Source organism: Tachysurus fulvidraco, chromosome 9 (genome assembly GCF_022655615.1).
Source record: "Tachysurus fulvidraco isolate hzauxx_2018 chromosome 9, HZAU_PFXX_2.0, whole genome shotgun sequence".
NCBI lineage: Eukaryota > Metazoa > Chordata > Actinopteri > Siluriformes > Bagridae > Tachysurus > Tachysurus fulvidraco.
The window spans coordinates 7708103-7725722 of NC_062526.1; the positions used below are offsets into that span (position 1 = coordinate 7708103).

General features: G+C 37.5%; 1 protein-coding gene across 2 annotated transcripts in view; it reads right to left on the bottom strand.

Moving 5' to 3' along the window:
• The window catches only part of fras1 (Fraser extracellular matrix complex subunit 1), a 119396-nt gene extending 102028 nt beyond the window's left edge, over positions 1-17368 (bottom strand). For both annotated transcript variants that reach the window (XM_047818659.1, XM_047818657.1), the window contains exons 1-2: positions 16972-17368; positions 15214-15245 (exon numbers count right to left, since the gene is read on the bottom strand). In XM_047818659.1, coding sequence (XP_047674615.1) covers positions 15214-15245; positions 16972-17038 — 99 coding nt within the window. In that variant the 5' untranslated portion in view covers positions 17039-17368. The remainder of the gene's footprint in view (positions 1-15213; positions 15246-16971) is intronic.
• Positions 17369-17620: the final 252 nt, after the last annotated feature.

A 17620-nucleotide genomic window follows, 5' to 3' on the forward strand; every position in this document is an offset into this window, starting at 1 on the left:
CGTGTGGGCAACATGCCATCATTTACTGAATTTTAAAATCACTGATAAGTAATTCATAGTGCCATTTGTCATTTCGTATCTGTTGGGCTTTCTAAGCGTTAAAACATCCACACAGTAAATAAAGATAATTTATATAAGTTTAATTTGACTAAAAATGTTGCCATGTTTTAAAGTTAGCACAATGCTACCGAATATCAAATAATACTCTTTACAACCATAGTGAGTAGAAAAGCATTTCAGAATGGTCAACATGCTAAAACCTGAGACCTGAGACGTGGGCTTCATTAAAAGACCTGATCAAGAATCTTCACCTACAGGAGCTCTCAGGCTGAAACTGGAATTTTAAGGACTGGAAAAAGGCACTGGATGTCAGTTTGTTGTTATCGTTAACATTTTTAACCAATTTTAATATTAGCAACTCAATATTGACAAATTTTTGTAGACACTTGAATATGTGTCTATGAATATGTACAACAGATGTATAAATCGAGGTCTATGCAGACAGGATTTGACACGACTGGAGTGGAGGAACTCGAGTGTCCTGCACAGAGCCCTGACCTCAACCCCACTGAACACCTTTGAGATGATATGAAACACCGACTGTACCCCAGGCCTCCTCTCCTAATATGTGTGCCTGACCTCATTAATGCTCTAAATGAGCACAAATCCCCACTACCACAATCCAAAATGTGGTGGAAAACCAGTGGCAAGGGGATTAAATCTGAAATGAGATGTTCAAGAAGCACACATGGATGAAATGGTCGGGTGGCCACAAAATTTTGGCATTAGCATTGTGATTATGATATAATATACATGTAGAAAAGTGAAGCAATATATTTATAAAATTATCAGGAAAAATGTGGAAAAAACACAACTATGTTAGCAGAAATCAAGATGTAATAAACTAAAAAAAACGACCTTACAATGGTTGACACTTCCTCACTGCTCTGACATCCTCATTACCTATTTATTCAATATAAAGAGAAAACTCTGTTAACAGGTAAAGCACTGTTTTTAGAAATAAGTCCAGACTGTTATGTCTTGAGGTCCAAGTTGTGACCTTGCTCAAGAGTTCAAAAGTTCAGGAGCCAGTCGAGCATGGCATCAATTATGAGCGCCAGTGAAGCAGTCACCTGGCACAGTGAAGTGCCAGGCATTACTCAAGTCCCTGGGCACAGACTGCAATGCACAGTGGCTTTACTCCAGAAATCTTCAGGCCTCTTACTAAGCCTGGTCAGACAAAACAGTTGCCAGCTAGACCCTGGCATCACTTCACAGAGCTAGCAGCCAACGCTGAGTTACCCATAGTTTCTAGCTGTTTTTTTTTCCTTCTCTTGACTCTGGTCTACTTCAAGAAACACTTATTTACTGTGTATGTCTGTAACATGATATTAACCTCTACACTGATGCTTTTATTTATGCCAGGGTTGCTAGCAGTGTATATTATCTGGTATAAACACAAGAGGTACAGATGGTATGTTGGATTAGCGCCAGTGTTCCAGTAAGATCAAACATGGATTGTCTCATTTTACATTTTACATTTACGGCATTTAGCAGACACCCTTATCCAGAGTGACTTACAACTGAGCAACTGAGGGTTAAGGGCCTTGCTCAGAGGCCCAGCAGTGGCAGCTTGGTGGACCTGGGGTTCGAACCCATGACCTTCCGATCAGTAGCCCAACACCTTAACCACTGAGCTACCACATCCCCACGTCTCATTCTGTCTTGTATAAATGGAGACACATGCTAAATGTGCATATGACTATGATAAATGTTTATGAATAATAATTTGCGAAAACCATATCATCATATCCTCTTGTATTCACCTCACACTGGATCTTAATTTGATTTTGCAAATTCTTGAATAAGTCTTAAAATGAATACTACAGTCAACAATGCAGAAAGCAAATGTCGCCCCAGTGTCACGTTCAGTCATTACATGGTGTTGTGATTATATACTCAGGGTGTGTATATATATATATATATATATATATATATATATATATATATTAATTTTCATTCATTTCATATATTCAAGTGTTTTACCCAAATAAACATTTCTAAGAATATAATGCTGCAATCCTTCAAGTCTTTCATACAAGTGTCAAAAGATATGGGTTCATTTTCTAAAATTAGTTCTGGGTGTAACATAAATAATGATTTGATTAATGGGTTGGTCCGAATTCAATGGTATTTCTTTAGAAAACAGCTTGGACGTCTTTGGCTGACGTAGCACATCGTCTAAGCATTATAATGAACAGATCAAAGAACAAAAACATGTTATTTAACCACAAAAGCTTTCGAATCATTGATATGCTAAATAGAAGTACTGATTTCTTTAACTGGATGTTTATTTAACCTTTACGTAATGAGCCATGAATCTCAAGTGTCAAGTTTTTTTTACTTAATGTTAAGAGAGAACCTGGTGAAGGAAACCTTTATGAATTGAAAGCTGTTATGAATTAAGATTGACATCTGATGTTATGTAACTTCTGTGAGAGTTTCTGTTATCACTTAAATCACAAATAGAGATTTAAACGATTCAATGTCAATTCAATTTCATTAATAAATTCAAATCGTAATCTAAGGCACATTGCTGTGATATAAGCAGAAAAATACAATTCAATTCATGTTACACTTCACATCTTATCAACACACCACGCTACATGGATTGTTTTCTTTTAACAGCATGATCCATCAAGGTTATTCCTTAGTATTTAGTACTGGCCCATTTCTTCCTATTTCTCTTCAGCATCACTGGAAACAGATCAGAATGAGATCTGAGCTTCAGCACTGACAGTAAAGCCTACAGAACAGCATTTAATGACATGCCTTTGATGGACACTGGTTTTGTAGCCTACTTTATTGGCTCATGCATCCTTTATCACATTGGGGCTTAACAAGAATGGCAGATAGACAGTGCCCAGGCAGCGTGGCTGAATGGAGATGGTAGAGGGGGAGATTTGGAACGAGGTCAACTCCCTTTGAGATCCCAACAATGGCTTCTTTCATGCCAGTCAAACACACTATAGCAGGATTTCACACACACCTCATCCCCAACAATTCCTTTGTGTTAGATGTGAAGGAGGTTTACAGTACTCTTGTCTCCTGTCTGCCATTAGGCTCCTTTCTGTCTTGGGCAGTTCCCTCAACCTGCTCTGAACAACAAGTGCTTAATCTGCAAATTTGACTAATTTGGTGGACACACTCCAGTCGTGGTTGTTGCGAAGATCAGAACGAGACACTTTAGAGCTAATGGTGTGTGATTCTGTGGATACAGCAAGATTCCGGAAGAGATTGCTAAATTTTCTGTTCAAAGGTCCGTCGTGACATGTTAATGGTCTTCGCTCAACTGTAGACAACTCAAAGTGTTTCAGAAATCCACCTTCAGCTTTAGCGCTCAGTTAACCATATGGTACAAACGTATGCAAAAAAAGAAGAATTTAACAAAACACAGTGATTCTCTCAAGTGTCTGACAAACTTTTCTTATTGTGTTTTTACTACCAGATTAATAAAGAAACACTCATGTAATACTCTAATGTAATCATTCCATCATACGATATTACTGTTGTATCCTTAATTAAGACTTGGCATAAAGCAAACTTGGATTCCCTTCTTGGAATTCTGCCTTGAAATTATTTATTTATTTATTTTTGGTCTTAATTAGTTCAGCCCTTGTGTTTTTCACAGAGGGATTTTTCTACCAAATCCCTTTTTTTTCATATTTCTGAGAACCGTATTGTTCTACATATAACTTTTATTTATAGCAAACATCGTATCCAAAATAGCTTTAGCATAACTACAAATGACGTTATTACAAAGTGACAAATAATAGAACTTAATGCAGCAGCGACAGCAAAAATATGTAGCAGCAGTGCAATATGCATAAAATCTTACAGATACAAATCACAATGTTCAGTACACATCAGACAGCAGGATTGTGGAAAATGGGATCTCGGTGATCGTGATTGTGGCATGATGGCAGGATTACAGCTGCCTGAAATGAGCTGGTTTGAGTATTTCAGCAACTGCTGGTCGTCTGCTATTTCCATGCTCCGTAATCTCTAGACTTGACTGAAAAATGGCTAGACTTCTTCGAATTGACAGGAAGGCTACAGTAACTAAGTAAAAAAAAACACTCTTTACAGGCATGGTGAGCATTTCAGAATGCACAACACATCAAACCTTAAGGTGAAGGGGCACAGGACCAAATCCTGTGTTTCAACTCATGTCAGCCAACAAGAAGAATCTGAGGCTCAAGTAAACAGCTGGAAATTTAAAAAAGACCATCTTCAAGCTGTCTAGATTCAAAATAAGTTTTTTTTTATTTGGAGATTTTTTTATTAAGTATTAATCCTCAATTTACCTTATTTTTAGATAAAGATTTGCCTCATTTCTGAAATATATTACTTTTATGATCTCCTTAGATTCAGTAGCCATTCACGCCAGCTCATGAATGATCAACCTAACCTGATGCCGAAAGCCTGATGCCTAACCTGATGCCGAAATTCCTTGCCTTGACCTGTGAAAACAGGTCAAGGCAGTGCTATGTGTCTCTCCAAGGGCTTTTGGCTTATCAGAAAAGGCAACATTTCTAATTTACTCTGTTTGGCACAAAACAGCAAAATAAACAATCAGGACAAGATCCCCTGTTGGTTACCAACATGCATTTGTTCCTCCCACTTGCAATACACCCTACCTTAAAGAGGACAATGGAAGGGATAGTGGAATGATGATGTTAATGGACAAAAATAGTCCATTCAATCACCCCATTGTCATCCTGGAAGGGGGAGTTTTATCATTTGAGACACAGTCTGGAGTGTCCCTTAATCTGGCTTTGTCATGGTGTGTCTCTAGGGCAGGGAGTGAAATGATTGTCTGGCTTTTAGCCCTGACATACAGCCTGAATGTGACATGGATTGGTGGTGGTATTTTGGGTACACTGAGACACAAGAAGAAAAATAAAAGCTCTTTAAATGGAGGCTAATCCCTAACACTGAAAATGCATGGTGAGGTTGAGCTTTCAAACTTTAAAGCCTTCATTATGCTCAAGCTGAGTGAGTGTCTTTAAGGCTTGAGGGATTTATGCAGCTGCAAACAGTCAAACCATCACACGGATGCATGACTGATTTGCTCTAAGTTTACTGATCATGAACTTAACTAAATGAAATAACATTTTCATTAAATTGTGATGGTCGCCTGCAGACTAAACAGTAAAATACTGACATCAGACCCCATTCGAAGAAATAATTCTGTCAGATCACCAGACGTGGACTGAGTCAACATTTTCATCGTTTCAAATAAGCAAATAGGTTTCTTCATTTTAAATAACACACTGAGATGTAAAAACTGCCCAAAGAGTGTGACAAAATGCCCCGTGCTCTCCTCACAGCTGTTACCTTCAAACGCCTCTGTAGAGTTTTCACACCCAACACTTAGGAGGTCATTGGCATACCTTTAGCACTAATGCACATATGAGTTGTGTATCATTCACGCTTGCAAATGTACCTTTACCAGGATGCACATATTTACAATTGCTATGGCTGTCCCATCACACAGGTACTATAACTCTGGTTTATGTTTACACTTAACCTTGTCATAATTAATTGGCAATAAATTCCAGTGTGAACGGTCATGTGTGAAAAGAACTCCAGAGAGGCAATTAATTGTGTAAGGGCTATTCTCTGACCTGGCACTTGGTAGAAAGAACATCCCCTGGCTGTACAAACAGCTGACTTCAAACAAAAGACGAAGAAAGGCTTACCTCTTTACAAAGTACTTAAAGTAGCACAAAAAGAAACCTTGTCTAGTATTTTACACCGTATTAACATCCACGAAAAGTATTTAGACTGATTTTGCTCTTAATTCGTTACATTATGAACTAGCATGAGACTAGAAAGCACTTCTGTACGTTGCTGCCAGGTGACATAAAGTATTTATGTATGTATTTACATAAGTATTTACACAGCCAATCTATATCAATAAAATACTTAACACTAAATCTAACTATTCTTTCATTAATAGGGTTCAGAGACAGACCGGAATATAGCGTGAAAGATATATTAGTAGCAGAAAAATGTCTTATAAATTAGTAGTAAAAGGGGCAGCTTGAACTTTATGCTCTCATCCATAAGAAAATCAGCTTTAGCTGTGTGGGAGTATTTCGTTTCACAAGAGCAAAACTCCTGCTGATAGCAATCTTCTTTCCAATCAGTTTCTCCATGACAACAATTATGCGCAAAAACTCTAAACAAGTTCACATTTCTGCTCCACAGTTACGAATGTGGTGGGTTTTTAGTTTTGCAGTTGATAACAGTGAACTTTTCTGCCTGAAAATGAATCAACACCTTCTCAAATTTGAGACTTCAACACCGCTGTGGTAAAATTTTTTATTTTTTTTTGCTTTCTCTTCATCTCCTACCCAATATAATCTATGACGGACCTGTCCAAATGTGAATGTTATTTGGATTGTATAGATAATGTATTCTAGGGTGTTCCTTTTTAAAGAATGCTTGCCAGGAAGGTTTACCGGGCATCTGCTTTAGGCTATAGGAGTGTGTCGTGACTGAGATCCTACAGGAAACCAGAAAAAAGTTTTAACTTTCAGACACAAAGCTTAAAGGACAAAGAAAAACCATATTTATTTATTCGGTGCCTTTAATTATTTAATTAATTAGAGAATATTTTTTAGAGAATTTGTACTTTTTTTTACTTGGTCCATCCACGATAAACAAACAAACAATCAACCTTCAATCAACTCCAGAAATTTGCTCACTGTTGATTTCTTCATTCAAATGAACATGAAGCAGAAACAAAGGTAACATGGTTTTAATCCTTCAAATGTAATCTTTAAATGAGTTCTGACGTATTACTTATTACAGTTAGCTGGCTAGTTTGGTGCTGACAGTAGAAGAACATGGAGGCGAACGTTGCTCGAATGCACCATTAACCCAAATACAGACGCAGATACAAACACAGATTGGAACACTGTACTAACACTACTCCATAAATTAATGACTAGAACAAAAAGGTTATGACACTAAAGTTTACATGTCTGTATGTAAATATACACGGAACGAATGAATTCCTTATAGCAGTTTGTCAGCAGCAGATCCCCCAGCATGCCTGGGAAATGACTACAGAGTCTGACCTAATGACAGATGGGTGCTTGGTTATGAAAAGCCCAGGACAGACTTCTGCCTCCTTTTCCTCTCTACCTTTCCGCCTTCAGCTCTTCCCCTGCAAATTACAGTTTATTCCATGCTGTGGCTTTCCAGGTGTTTCACCTTTGTAACAATCTGTTTGTTACAGCTGTAATATACCGGAACCTGAAGAGGCTAATTGTAGCATTCCTTTGATGCTGAGGTGGATGACAGAGCAGGCAGTAAGAAGACAGTACAGAAGATAAGAACAGGGAGAGCTCTCAGAGTCTGAGTGCTGCCAGGCTCACACCACCGCCTGTGAGTGAATCATCAACTATCGCCTGGCATCTGGCCATTAGCCAGCAAGGCTGCAGACAGACAGGCCCAAGAACAAGGGCATTATTTTCAACAGAGAACCATCAGGGAGGCACTGAGCCACTGACATTGTGCCATGGAATGACAGACATGGCGAAAAAAAAACTATCCATGTGTGCAGGTCCGGCATAAAGCATTCCACTCGACCTAATATCATGTTACAGTGGGGTGAACCATTGCTGGGTAAAGACTCAAAGTCTCAACAGCATATCTTAATCTGGTAGTAGGATTCCCTTTGCCCCAAAATACATTATATAAAGTGAAGTAAGCTTGATAAAAATCAAAAAGAACATTTTTTCTGTGCATACGGGCTAAGATTTTCCGAGCTTTCTGGTCATTAATGTTGCTGTGGAACAGCTGTAACAGCTGTAGCTAATTCTCATGGGATCACACATAAAAAATATCATGCATACTATGTATACTTTATTTTAAGACCAAGTGATTATGTGAAGTTCATTAAAAGTGCTTCTTCTTGAGCATGTTGATCATTAATAAGTCACATGCTCATTAAAATGTATGTAAACTTAATCAATTTTTTAATGGTCTAAATTCTCTCTTAGACAAAAACCTTCACATTTTTTTCTGTCATCCATCATAGAAATCATTAACTGATGTTAACTGTATACTCAACAAGTTGAACACATTGACAGATTTTACTTCACGTTAACATACTTTTCTACTGACAGAAAGGGAGGGCTCCTGCAAAGAATGTTAGACTAAGTGAAAGGGGGCGGAGCTTCCAGTTCCATATCAATTAATATCATTGCGATAATCATTCCAGAGCAATATGTTGATTGGGAAGGTTAAATGGAAGATAAAAAGACTGCTTTTTTGGTGTATTCTTAAGTGATGTCTCCTACAAAAATGAGGAAAATTTAGCAGTTCTGGTAATATAAGATAATGTGTGATGATTCAATTATTATATTGCACAAATGTGATACAGATACAGAGAGTGACACTGCATTGCATGATATGTGTACTTACATAAGACATTTTTGTATAATCCATTTGTAAAACATCATAATTCTTTTTTTTTTTTAAATAACTACACAGTTATTAGAAGCTTACTTCATTATACAACATGCAACCAAAAATCTGTTCCATTTTATTCCAGCTCCAGATATCCGAAAGAATCCTTGTGGAAGGAAAAACAGTCATTACGGGCCACAGCTCTGGAGCTGAAGTTTGGTATCTAGGTCAGACCTGGGCTGCTGAGATCAATGACGGATGTGTTGGTAGCTTGTGGTTGCCACAAATGTAAGCCGCTTTGCTTATTCAGTACTCTGATAGCTTGGGACAAAGCACAGGTATACCCAAATACACACAATGTGTAGGGAATGTGGCAAGTGTAAATGTTTGCTATTATTACATATCTAAGCACATCGCAAAAAGCAAAAATTAGAGAGGATGATGAAATAATCCTTGCTGAAACATTAGTTCTGTCAGTACAACTACAGAACTAAGCTCTCATGTTTCCTGCGAAGTTAGTTATGGATTAACTGTATGGACGTCGACTACAGTAGAGAACAGTTGCCCTAGGCATTGTTTTATGTATAAAAATGTAAAACTGCCCAAGACAACACTTTGCCCATGACATCTTAAAAGCTTTGAAGCTTCTTTACAATATTTACTTTGAAGCTTCTTTACAATATATATATATATATATATATATATATATATATATATATATATATATATATATATATATATATATATATATATAGTGTGTGTGTATGTGTGTGTGTGTGTGTGTGTGTGTGTGTGTGTGTGTGTGTGTGTGTCTTTCTTTTAAAATTACTTGGCTTATTTTTTTAATTAAAAAATAATGATCTCAAAACAGCTTTACTGAAGTATAGACACAGAATAAAAATGGTAAAGTTTAAAATTAGGTTACTATTTAACTCTAACATTTATTACTATAATGAGCAAGCAAGAAGCAACATTGGTGAGGAAAAACTCCATGTGGTGATATGAGGAAAAATCCTTGAGAGGAACCAGACTCAGAAAGGAACTCATCCTCATTTGGGTGACACTGGACAGTAAATGATGTAAATGTAATAATTGTAGTTGAAAGTCAAGCGGAAAACGAGAACATACAACAAGAGGGAAAAAGTGCAGTAGTGCATGTAGGTCAGACATGAAGCATTCCACTCGACCTGTTATTAACTTACACTGGGAAAAATCCAAGCAGCACTGAGCTGACAAACTTGAAAGTATCTATCAGCTGCTCTGCTATTTCATGATTTATTTCATTATTTACATTGCTGTTGAGCCACAATGGCACTTCCGGTCCAGTTTGAAGTGTGCACCTCATCATTTTTAAATTATTAGACAATTTTTAATATGCTGTCTTTCCATGACCCTCTAGACCTGATTTAAAGAAGCCATTGTTCACTCGCACACACTCAAACACACACACACAAAAGCGATGTGGGAGGTTCAATATCGGTGAGGGGTCACTCACCTCCGGAATCCTCACTTAACCCTGCACTTCTATTGTGCACTATTCACTCCCTAATTCCTGAAGGCATCTCCGTTCTCACTCCCTATGGCTGGTATCCTTGAAAAAAGGGGGAGGTTACACTCCAAAGTGCATCACGGTCGAATGTTTCCAAATACTCCGTTGCGATAAGGAAGCGTTTCATGAAATATTCCCTCAGAAAATCAATTTCATCGCAATTAAATGCCTGATCTCGTAAGGAACTGATGATTTACTGATGAGTTTTTCGCACACAGGTGCTTTCACTCTCCATCAAGCCGAAGCGAAGTTCATTCAGTTTCCAAAAGAGACAAATTGCTGGGAGTTGTTTGCAGAACACATGGTAGATCTTCTAATCCATTTTTGTAGTACTAAAAAATCTATACAGTAAATCTATACAAAGTGTGGGGCAGTTAACTCCCTGCTGCCTACAATGAGTCAAAAAAGAGGCAAACAAGTAAACAACGGGGGGGCAACAGACCTCTCTAAAGAGTTAAAAAACAAAACATTAGAAGTAAGTGCAATCCTTTTAAACACGCTAAAGAATTCAAGCTTTTTTCTTTTTCTTTTTTAGGCTTTAATATTCAAACTGTATTACTTTCTACCCAGATCAGACTAATACAATAAAGCAGTTGATTCCATTATACTTCATCGAAATGAGACTGCAGATGGCTCGGTTTGTTATGTTAAACTGGCTATGATGGCTTTTTTTTCACACATTTATGCCACATTTTAACTTTCTGCCAGTGTGGAGCTAAAATGTGGCAACGAGGAATTATGAAAAGGGAACTGAGCTGCGCCTTCTGTTTGCCTTCTGTGTGTAAGGACAAGCCAGTCATTAAAAAAAAAATGCAGAAACATGACTACAGGGCATAGAGACCAGACAAAAATAGGAATCACTTTACACTTTGCTTCACTCAACTCTTACTTATTAAAACACTGTGAAGACACAGAAGGTGTGGACACAATGAACTGGAAATATGATTTGAGCAGGCTTAGACAATCATTCATTACCTTCACTAATACTCACATAGACAACTCACAAATCTTCATATGGGCTTTGTTTACAATGTTGACATAAGGCATGAAGTTATTTCTTCTTCTTCTCTGTATCTTGTGCACGAGGGAAATGGGGAATGTTTTGTTTTGTGTTTTTTTTTTTGAACATGGAGGAACATGAATAAGAACCATAAATTAGGAGGCAGAAAAGAAACTGGAAAAAAAGACAGGCCTGGTCTGGATCTTAATCTTCCACAAACAGCCACACACCACTCTGACATCATCTATCATTGTGGCATTCACACAAGAGGCCATGCTCCAAAATCCAACTACAACTCAGTGTGATTGATGAAGGAGAACCACACTTGAGGAAGTTCCAAAATTTACCTAAGCAAAAAAAAAAAAAAAGGTTTGAGTAAGCAAAAAAACTCAACTTTTTTTTTTTCGATGTACCATCATAACAGGTGTTTCAGATACTGTATATAAATCTGGATATATTCCCAAATGAATTTGGCTATCCATAATGTACCTCCCAAAAAAAAAGCAGAACGTAAACTTATGAATGATGTTGAATCTACATGGGATTTGATACCACATGAAAAAATGTACTGAACTGAAGCACAGGCAAAAATCGTATGCTATATTTTCAAATGCTGCTTGAGGCATCCTTCGAAAACCATCAGAATTATTGGTGAATAAAATAGTATCGTATGCTCTAATCTTGACACAGCTAGGCTACATTGAGCCCACAAGACTTTGTCTTTGTTCTAAAGCAGGAATTTTTTATTCCGAGTATCTGTAAAAATAAATAAATAAATAAAAATACACAAAAAGTGACTTGACTTGAAGTGCAATTTAAGAAAGTATAAAATGGACATTGTATATAAGAGCATGGATCTATGGGTGTACATATAACAGCAATTTATTTATTCTATCTATTCTATTTAATGTTCCACCAATTACCTAGATCTTTGGGGTTTTCTTTAAATATAGGTTAACATTATTTATATTTAATTTTATGCAAGCAAACTCAAATGCAGGCTTGTTTCTGAAAAAAAAAAAGCAAAAAAAAAAAAAGCGCAAATGGGATTAAAAATCTATTCACCACAGTGACAGAGTGTAAACATGCTTTTCTAAAAGGCTGTGGGTTTAACACTGGGATCTACAAGACAAAAGCCAGGCGGCCTCTGGGCAAACAGACCAGAAACAGTCTAAGGAAAGACGTCTGCTTGATTTGTTTATTGGTCTATTAGCCAAACGTGGTGCCTTCTTATGCTTAGCTACTGGGCTGGTAACTATAACAGTTGACTCAGGTTTACTACACTTTAGGATGGCAGTGTCTCAGGAAATGACTCTTCATTGTAAGTCAGACATCCGTTAGTTTTCTCTGCAGAAGGTAAACATTCAATAGTTTGGACAGTCGTCAGGTAAATCATTGAGAAAATCTCTCATGCATTCAGTGCTTGGCCAGAATGGGCCAGAACTGGATTAACTATGCAGTTTCTCACAACAAGACCTGGAGCTCAGCCAAACTATGAATAAATCAGATGTCTGCTTGTTGGATTGCTACATACAGTTGGATTGAGCATTGTACTGTACCTTAGATACAGTAGCTAAATTAAAAGAACTACAAGTCACAAGGTTATTTTCGGGGCCAAGTGTTTTTTTGTTGGCTTCTTCATGTTTCCAGCAGCCATATATGATTCCAAATATGATGCTTTAGAATGTATATGGCACATTGAAGTCTTGATTTGAATACAACATGCTACAAGGCCGTCTTTTCATTCGAGGAAGAAAAAAAAACTATAGCATGCACTTTGTTATTTCATACCTGTTGGAGAACAGCTGAAGGTAAATTTATTTTTCACAAGCATACTTTAAAGCTGATTGTGTCCATCAAAAGCCCATGCTTTGCCAGAAGCTACTGAACTACAAATTATTTATTTATTTCCTAGTAAGCCTGAGTAGAAAACTGAGATTCCTGACAGGTTGGACACATTGCCCGGAATTACCATATGATCAGCTATTAAAAAAAACTTGTGTCATTTCCAGAGGTCTCTGTTTAGACATTTCTATTCACCAAGTGCCCTAGATTTTGATTTCTTCAAGGATGACTATTTGCAATGCCAAGAATTTGTGCCCGGAGGCACAAGTGTTATATTTGGTTGCGGTGTACTGTATTGCAGAGTACATAGTATTACAGAAAGGGCAAGTACGGCTTCACTGGGAGGTATTAATAGTCTTCCTCCATGTCAGACTACCTCTACTATAGTTTACTAGACCCTGTCATTACATTTAGCTAACTCTCTTCAGCAAAGGCTGCCCTTAAACTTGTCCACTCATTAACAGATTTTATTAGTACTAATTCGACAAAGACCTGGATAAGGACTTGAAGGTGAGCTAAAGGTCTTTGGTTTTGCCTAAGTGTCCTTATTTCCACTGGTGTATCTGGCTGCTTCTCCAGGTGTTTGGGCAGCTTTTCTCTTTGAACTGCAAAAGGGCCTCTTCCTGAATGAGTGTGAGCATGTCTCCACCTGTCCAGCTCCATCATCCTACCCTTCTGTGCCTCTTTCTTTCTCTGTAAACCCTCCCCATTCTTAGGTCAGAGCCATGCTGTAGAGTACTATAGACGCATACCACTGGTTCTCAAAGCTAATGGTGAACAGAAACCTAAAACAGGAGAGAATCTGTTGCTGTATATTTACCTTCAATCTAATGACTAGTATTTCAAAGCTTCGTAGTCTGGGATTAGTCATTACCCACTATTACAAGCTGGGGAAAAGTAGGTAGCAACATACTGCTCTTTAAATTCCATGTCAGAAGAAACAGTTGTTACTAGTCGTCTGAAATTCAGAGTCAAAAACAGGTGGTAGAAAAATTGCAAGCAAGACTTGGCAAATTACAAATATCAGTAAAGGAGGCAACTCAACAGCAATTATGTTTTAGTTCTATACCACTCAGAAAGCCACAAGTAAAAATTCTCAGGCAAATTCTTTCCAGGTTCTCAACACAATTTCTTAAAACGTCTTGCAGAGTTCCGCAAGCTTTCTAAAGCTGTTCCACTTGGGGAAACCGGTGTTAGATCTTTACCAGGGTTATGAGCTGCCAGAGGTACATATCTCAGACTAGAGTTTGCTAAGTTCCCAACAGGAGAAAATATGTTACACTCAATTCAGAGATGTTCATAAATAGCTGAGAAGTGGATACCAATTGTTATGGCTAATGAATCCAATAAGTTATTGTCAAGATTAAAGATAATATCATAGCTTTCTAAAGAGTTTCTACCCGTGAAAAGCTAAGCCCTCTGTTGTATGGTTTTACCAGGATTAAGAAGTACAAATCTTTGACTTTAGGTTGTTGCGGGAAAAAAATGGAAAGATTTACCACAAAGATTTGGATCTGGATCTACGGTATTATCCTGAAGATCATTTTACCACTCATCCCAAAGTCATGTTTAAATGATCTACGGTATTATCCTGAAGATCATTTTACCACTCATCCCAAAGTCATGTTTAAATGCATGGGAACTGGTCATCAATTGTTACAACAGATGAGGATTAGAAGTTGTTTAATATCTTCAAGATCTGCAAATCAGGTCACCATGATCTACAACTTCAAGACATTCACACCGCTTAAAGGTACACCAGAGACGAACGTGCAATATTTTTGTGTTCCAAAAAAAAGAAAGCTTTTTTGTAAGGGGATTTGGATTTCTGGTATAACCATGAACACATGTTGCCTCTTGCCCCTTGAGACACATTTAAAAATCCTAGGAATTGGTCACCAACTGATTTATCCCAAGAGTCAGATGAGTGGTTGAATACCTTTACGATAGAGGTCTTATCACAGACCTCTAATTACAAGACATCAGAAGTGACCTGTACAACATTTCTCAACGAGACAGAGATCCATTTATCATACTGTAAAATCTAGCTTATTTCACTGCCCCTTCACATTCACAAAGTCTGTTGGCATTCATTATTCACAAGGCGCTTCTGCTCATGAGCACTGCTATTCGGTCTCTTCTCCTTGATACGTTATCAGCCTGCAGCTGTCAGAGGCGGTGCCACGATAATGTACATCTCCTGAATTATTAACAAGGCCATGCCAAGCTTGTGTAAATCGAGCACAATTACGGCTTGAAACTCAGATAATTGCAAGAATAATTGTACAACAACCTGATTAAGAAAAAGACAGTAACTGAAATGCATACATACCACAACCAGGACTCCTTGATGGACACAGACTCCTGTAGATGAGTAGAGATGAGCGGCAAAGCAAGTGCAAAAGAACCAACATGTCAGTTAGAGAAGTAAAATGACATCAAAAGCATCACAGGTAGCTTAGAAAACATGATTTCTTTCCTAAATTCACCTTAATTAAATGGCACATGATTATAACAGGCTAATAAGTTCATCACTATATGTCAGTTGAACATATTAGCTAATTATACAAAACGCACAAAAATAACTGTTATGTTACTCTTATGATACGGCAGGTAAGAGTTTAAGAAATACTTCAACTTAAGAACAAAAAACTAAATATAGTTAATAAAACGTGAACGTTAAGTAAATAGTAATAATAATAAATAGAAAATAGAAAAAAGAAAACAATTCTCAGTGCAAACAGTTGCATCTCACTTCCTGTATGATAGAGTTACTTAGAACACAATAAATTGTTTGACCAAATATTGCCTTTATACATGTAACTCCAACCGTTTGCATATTATATAAGAAGCTTTGGGGATCCTCATCTAACATCTCTGCCAGATTGCTTTGCATATTCAACGTGACATATCTATTATCTAAGCAATAGTTATTTTCAAGCCATTTTCCTGTCCATTGTGCCTAATATTTTGAATTGCTGTCTTGTTACAGATGCAATTCTGATTCATTTCTTCTGTAGATGAAGTGCACAATAATTTATCATGTTTCCCCTCACAACAGGAGAGAGGTTTTTAAGACATGAGTAGTATGAACAAAATATTACACGAGAGAGGTTTTTAAGACATGAGTAGTATGAACAAACCTATATGAACTTCTGTTTGTGGCTTTCTGATCGTTTGGGGTAAATCTCGGTCACAAAATCAAAACATAACATTCACAAAAAAATCCCTAGTGTTAAATGAACACTAGTCTATCTGAATACAAATGAACCGCCTAGTAGAATTAATTCAACAGCAATTGTTAATGCAACAAAGATGGAATCGACACTTTGGACTTTTTTTGATATACATGAAAATGAATCAGGAAATACAGACAGTGACAGCATCTTTCTGTGCAAACAAGACAAATAATAATCATAAAAAAATAGCAAGTATGAGCGAGACACCATGCATATGATGTTGGTTATTTGAAGTCTTTGTAATATCATGTAGCATTATTTATAAGTCAGAGATTAAAGATAGTAAGATCAAAGATTTGCTCTGGCTAGAAATCCCCTTCTTAAGGGAGCACTAGCCTACAAAACACCAAATTTCAAATGCACACACCTGCAGAGTCAAATAGAGGATTTGTACTGTTAAAATGCTGCATGTTAATAATAATAATAATAATAATAATAATAATAATAATAATAATAATAAGGGTTCCACTTGGTGCAATGTTTGTTGTGCACGTGCTCCACTTTACATTCATAAACACATAAAGCATCCCCAAACTTTAACTCATGCATTTTTTTTTCTGTCAAAGTGCTGCAGTTTTTTATTATTATTCTTCTTATTATTAGTTGTTGTTTTGTTTTCTATAAAGGGTTGAATATGCCACAATAAAATGTTGCAATTGATTCTGAACACAACTTGAGTTATAAGCTGTGGGTATTCAGGTGTTACTGAGAGCGCGCGCGCTCTAACAATGTTTAAGAGATTAAACTGATTTACAAACATAATGATGCATCATGTAAGAAGAACAAGTTTACTAAGCTGGATGAAACGCTAGAGCCACCTGAGAAGCTGTTAAATGAACTTTGACACAAACCTTCTGTTCCACGCGTGACCGCGCTGAATGTAGTGCACGCGGTGAGAAGAATCCACACAAGGTCCATTATGACTTTAGAAAATGTTCATTCATTAATGAACCCAAAAATAAAAAAATATTAAGGGAAAGAACCAGGAAATGTTTTAGTTAGAGTAGAAATCGATATCTCCGTGAAAGCCCATGGTCTCTGAAGGTGAGCAGAAGCACCAGGAGCTTCAATAATCCTAGAAGAAGCAGAAAGTGGAGCCGCGGATCCGCGCGCTTTAGTGCACGTCACCGCTCAGCAACTTCAAATATTAGTCCACTCGCATGTAAGGGTGCGAGCCCATTGCGTGGGAAACGGCTAGTTTGTCTGGTTAATTATAGTGTGGAGAGAGAGAGAGAGAGAGAGAGAGAGAGAGAGAGAGAGAGAGAGAGAGAGAGAGAGAGAGAGAGCAGGCTCACGACACTGAGCTCTGAGTACTGGATAGGGGAAGTTGGATAGGGATGAGAGGACTGGGACGCTCCCCCCACCCCCCAACACACACACACACACACACACACACACACACACACACACACACACACACACACACACACACACACACACACACACACACACACACGCACTTATGTCTGGGAAGGTCTCTTCTGTGTCAGTGTCCATTTA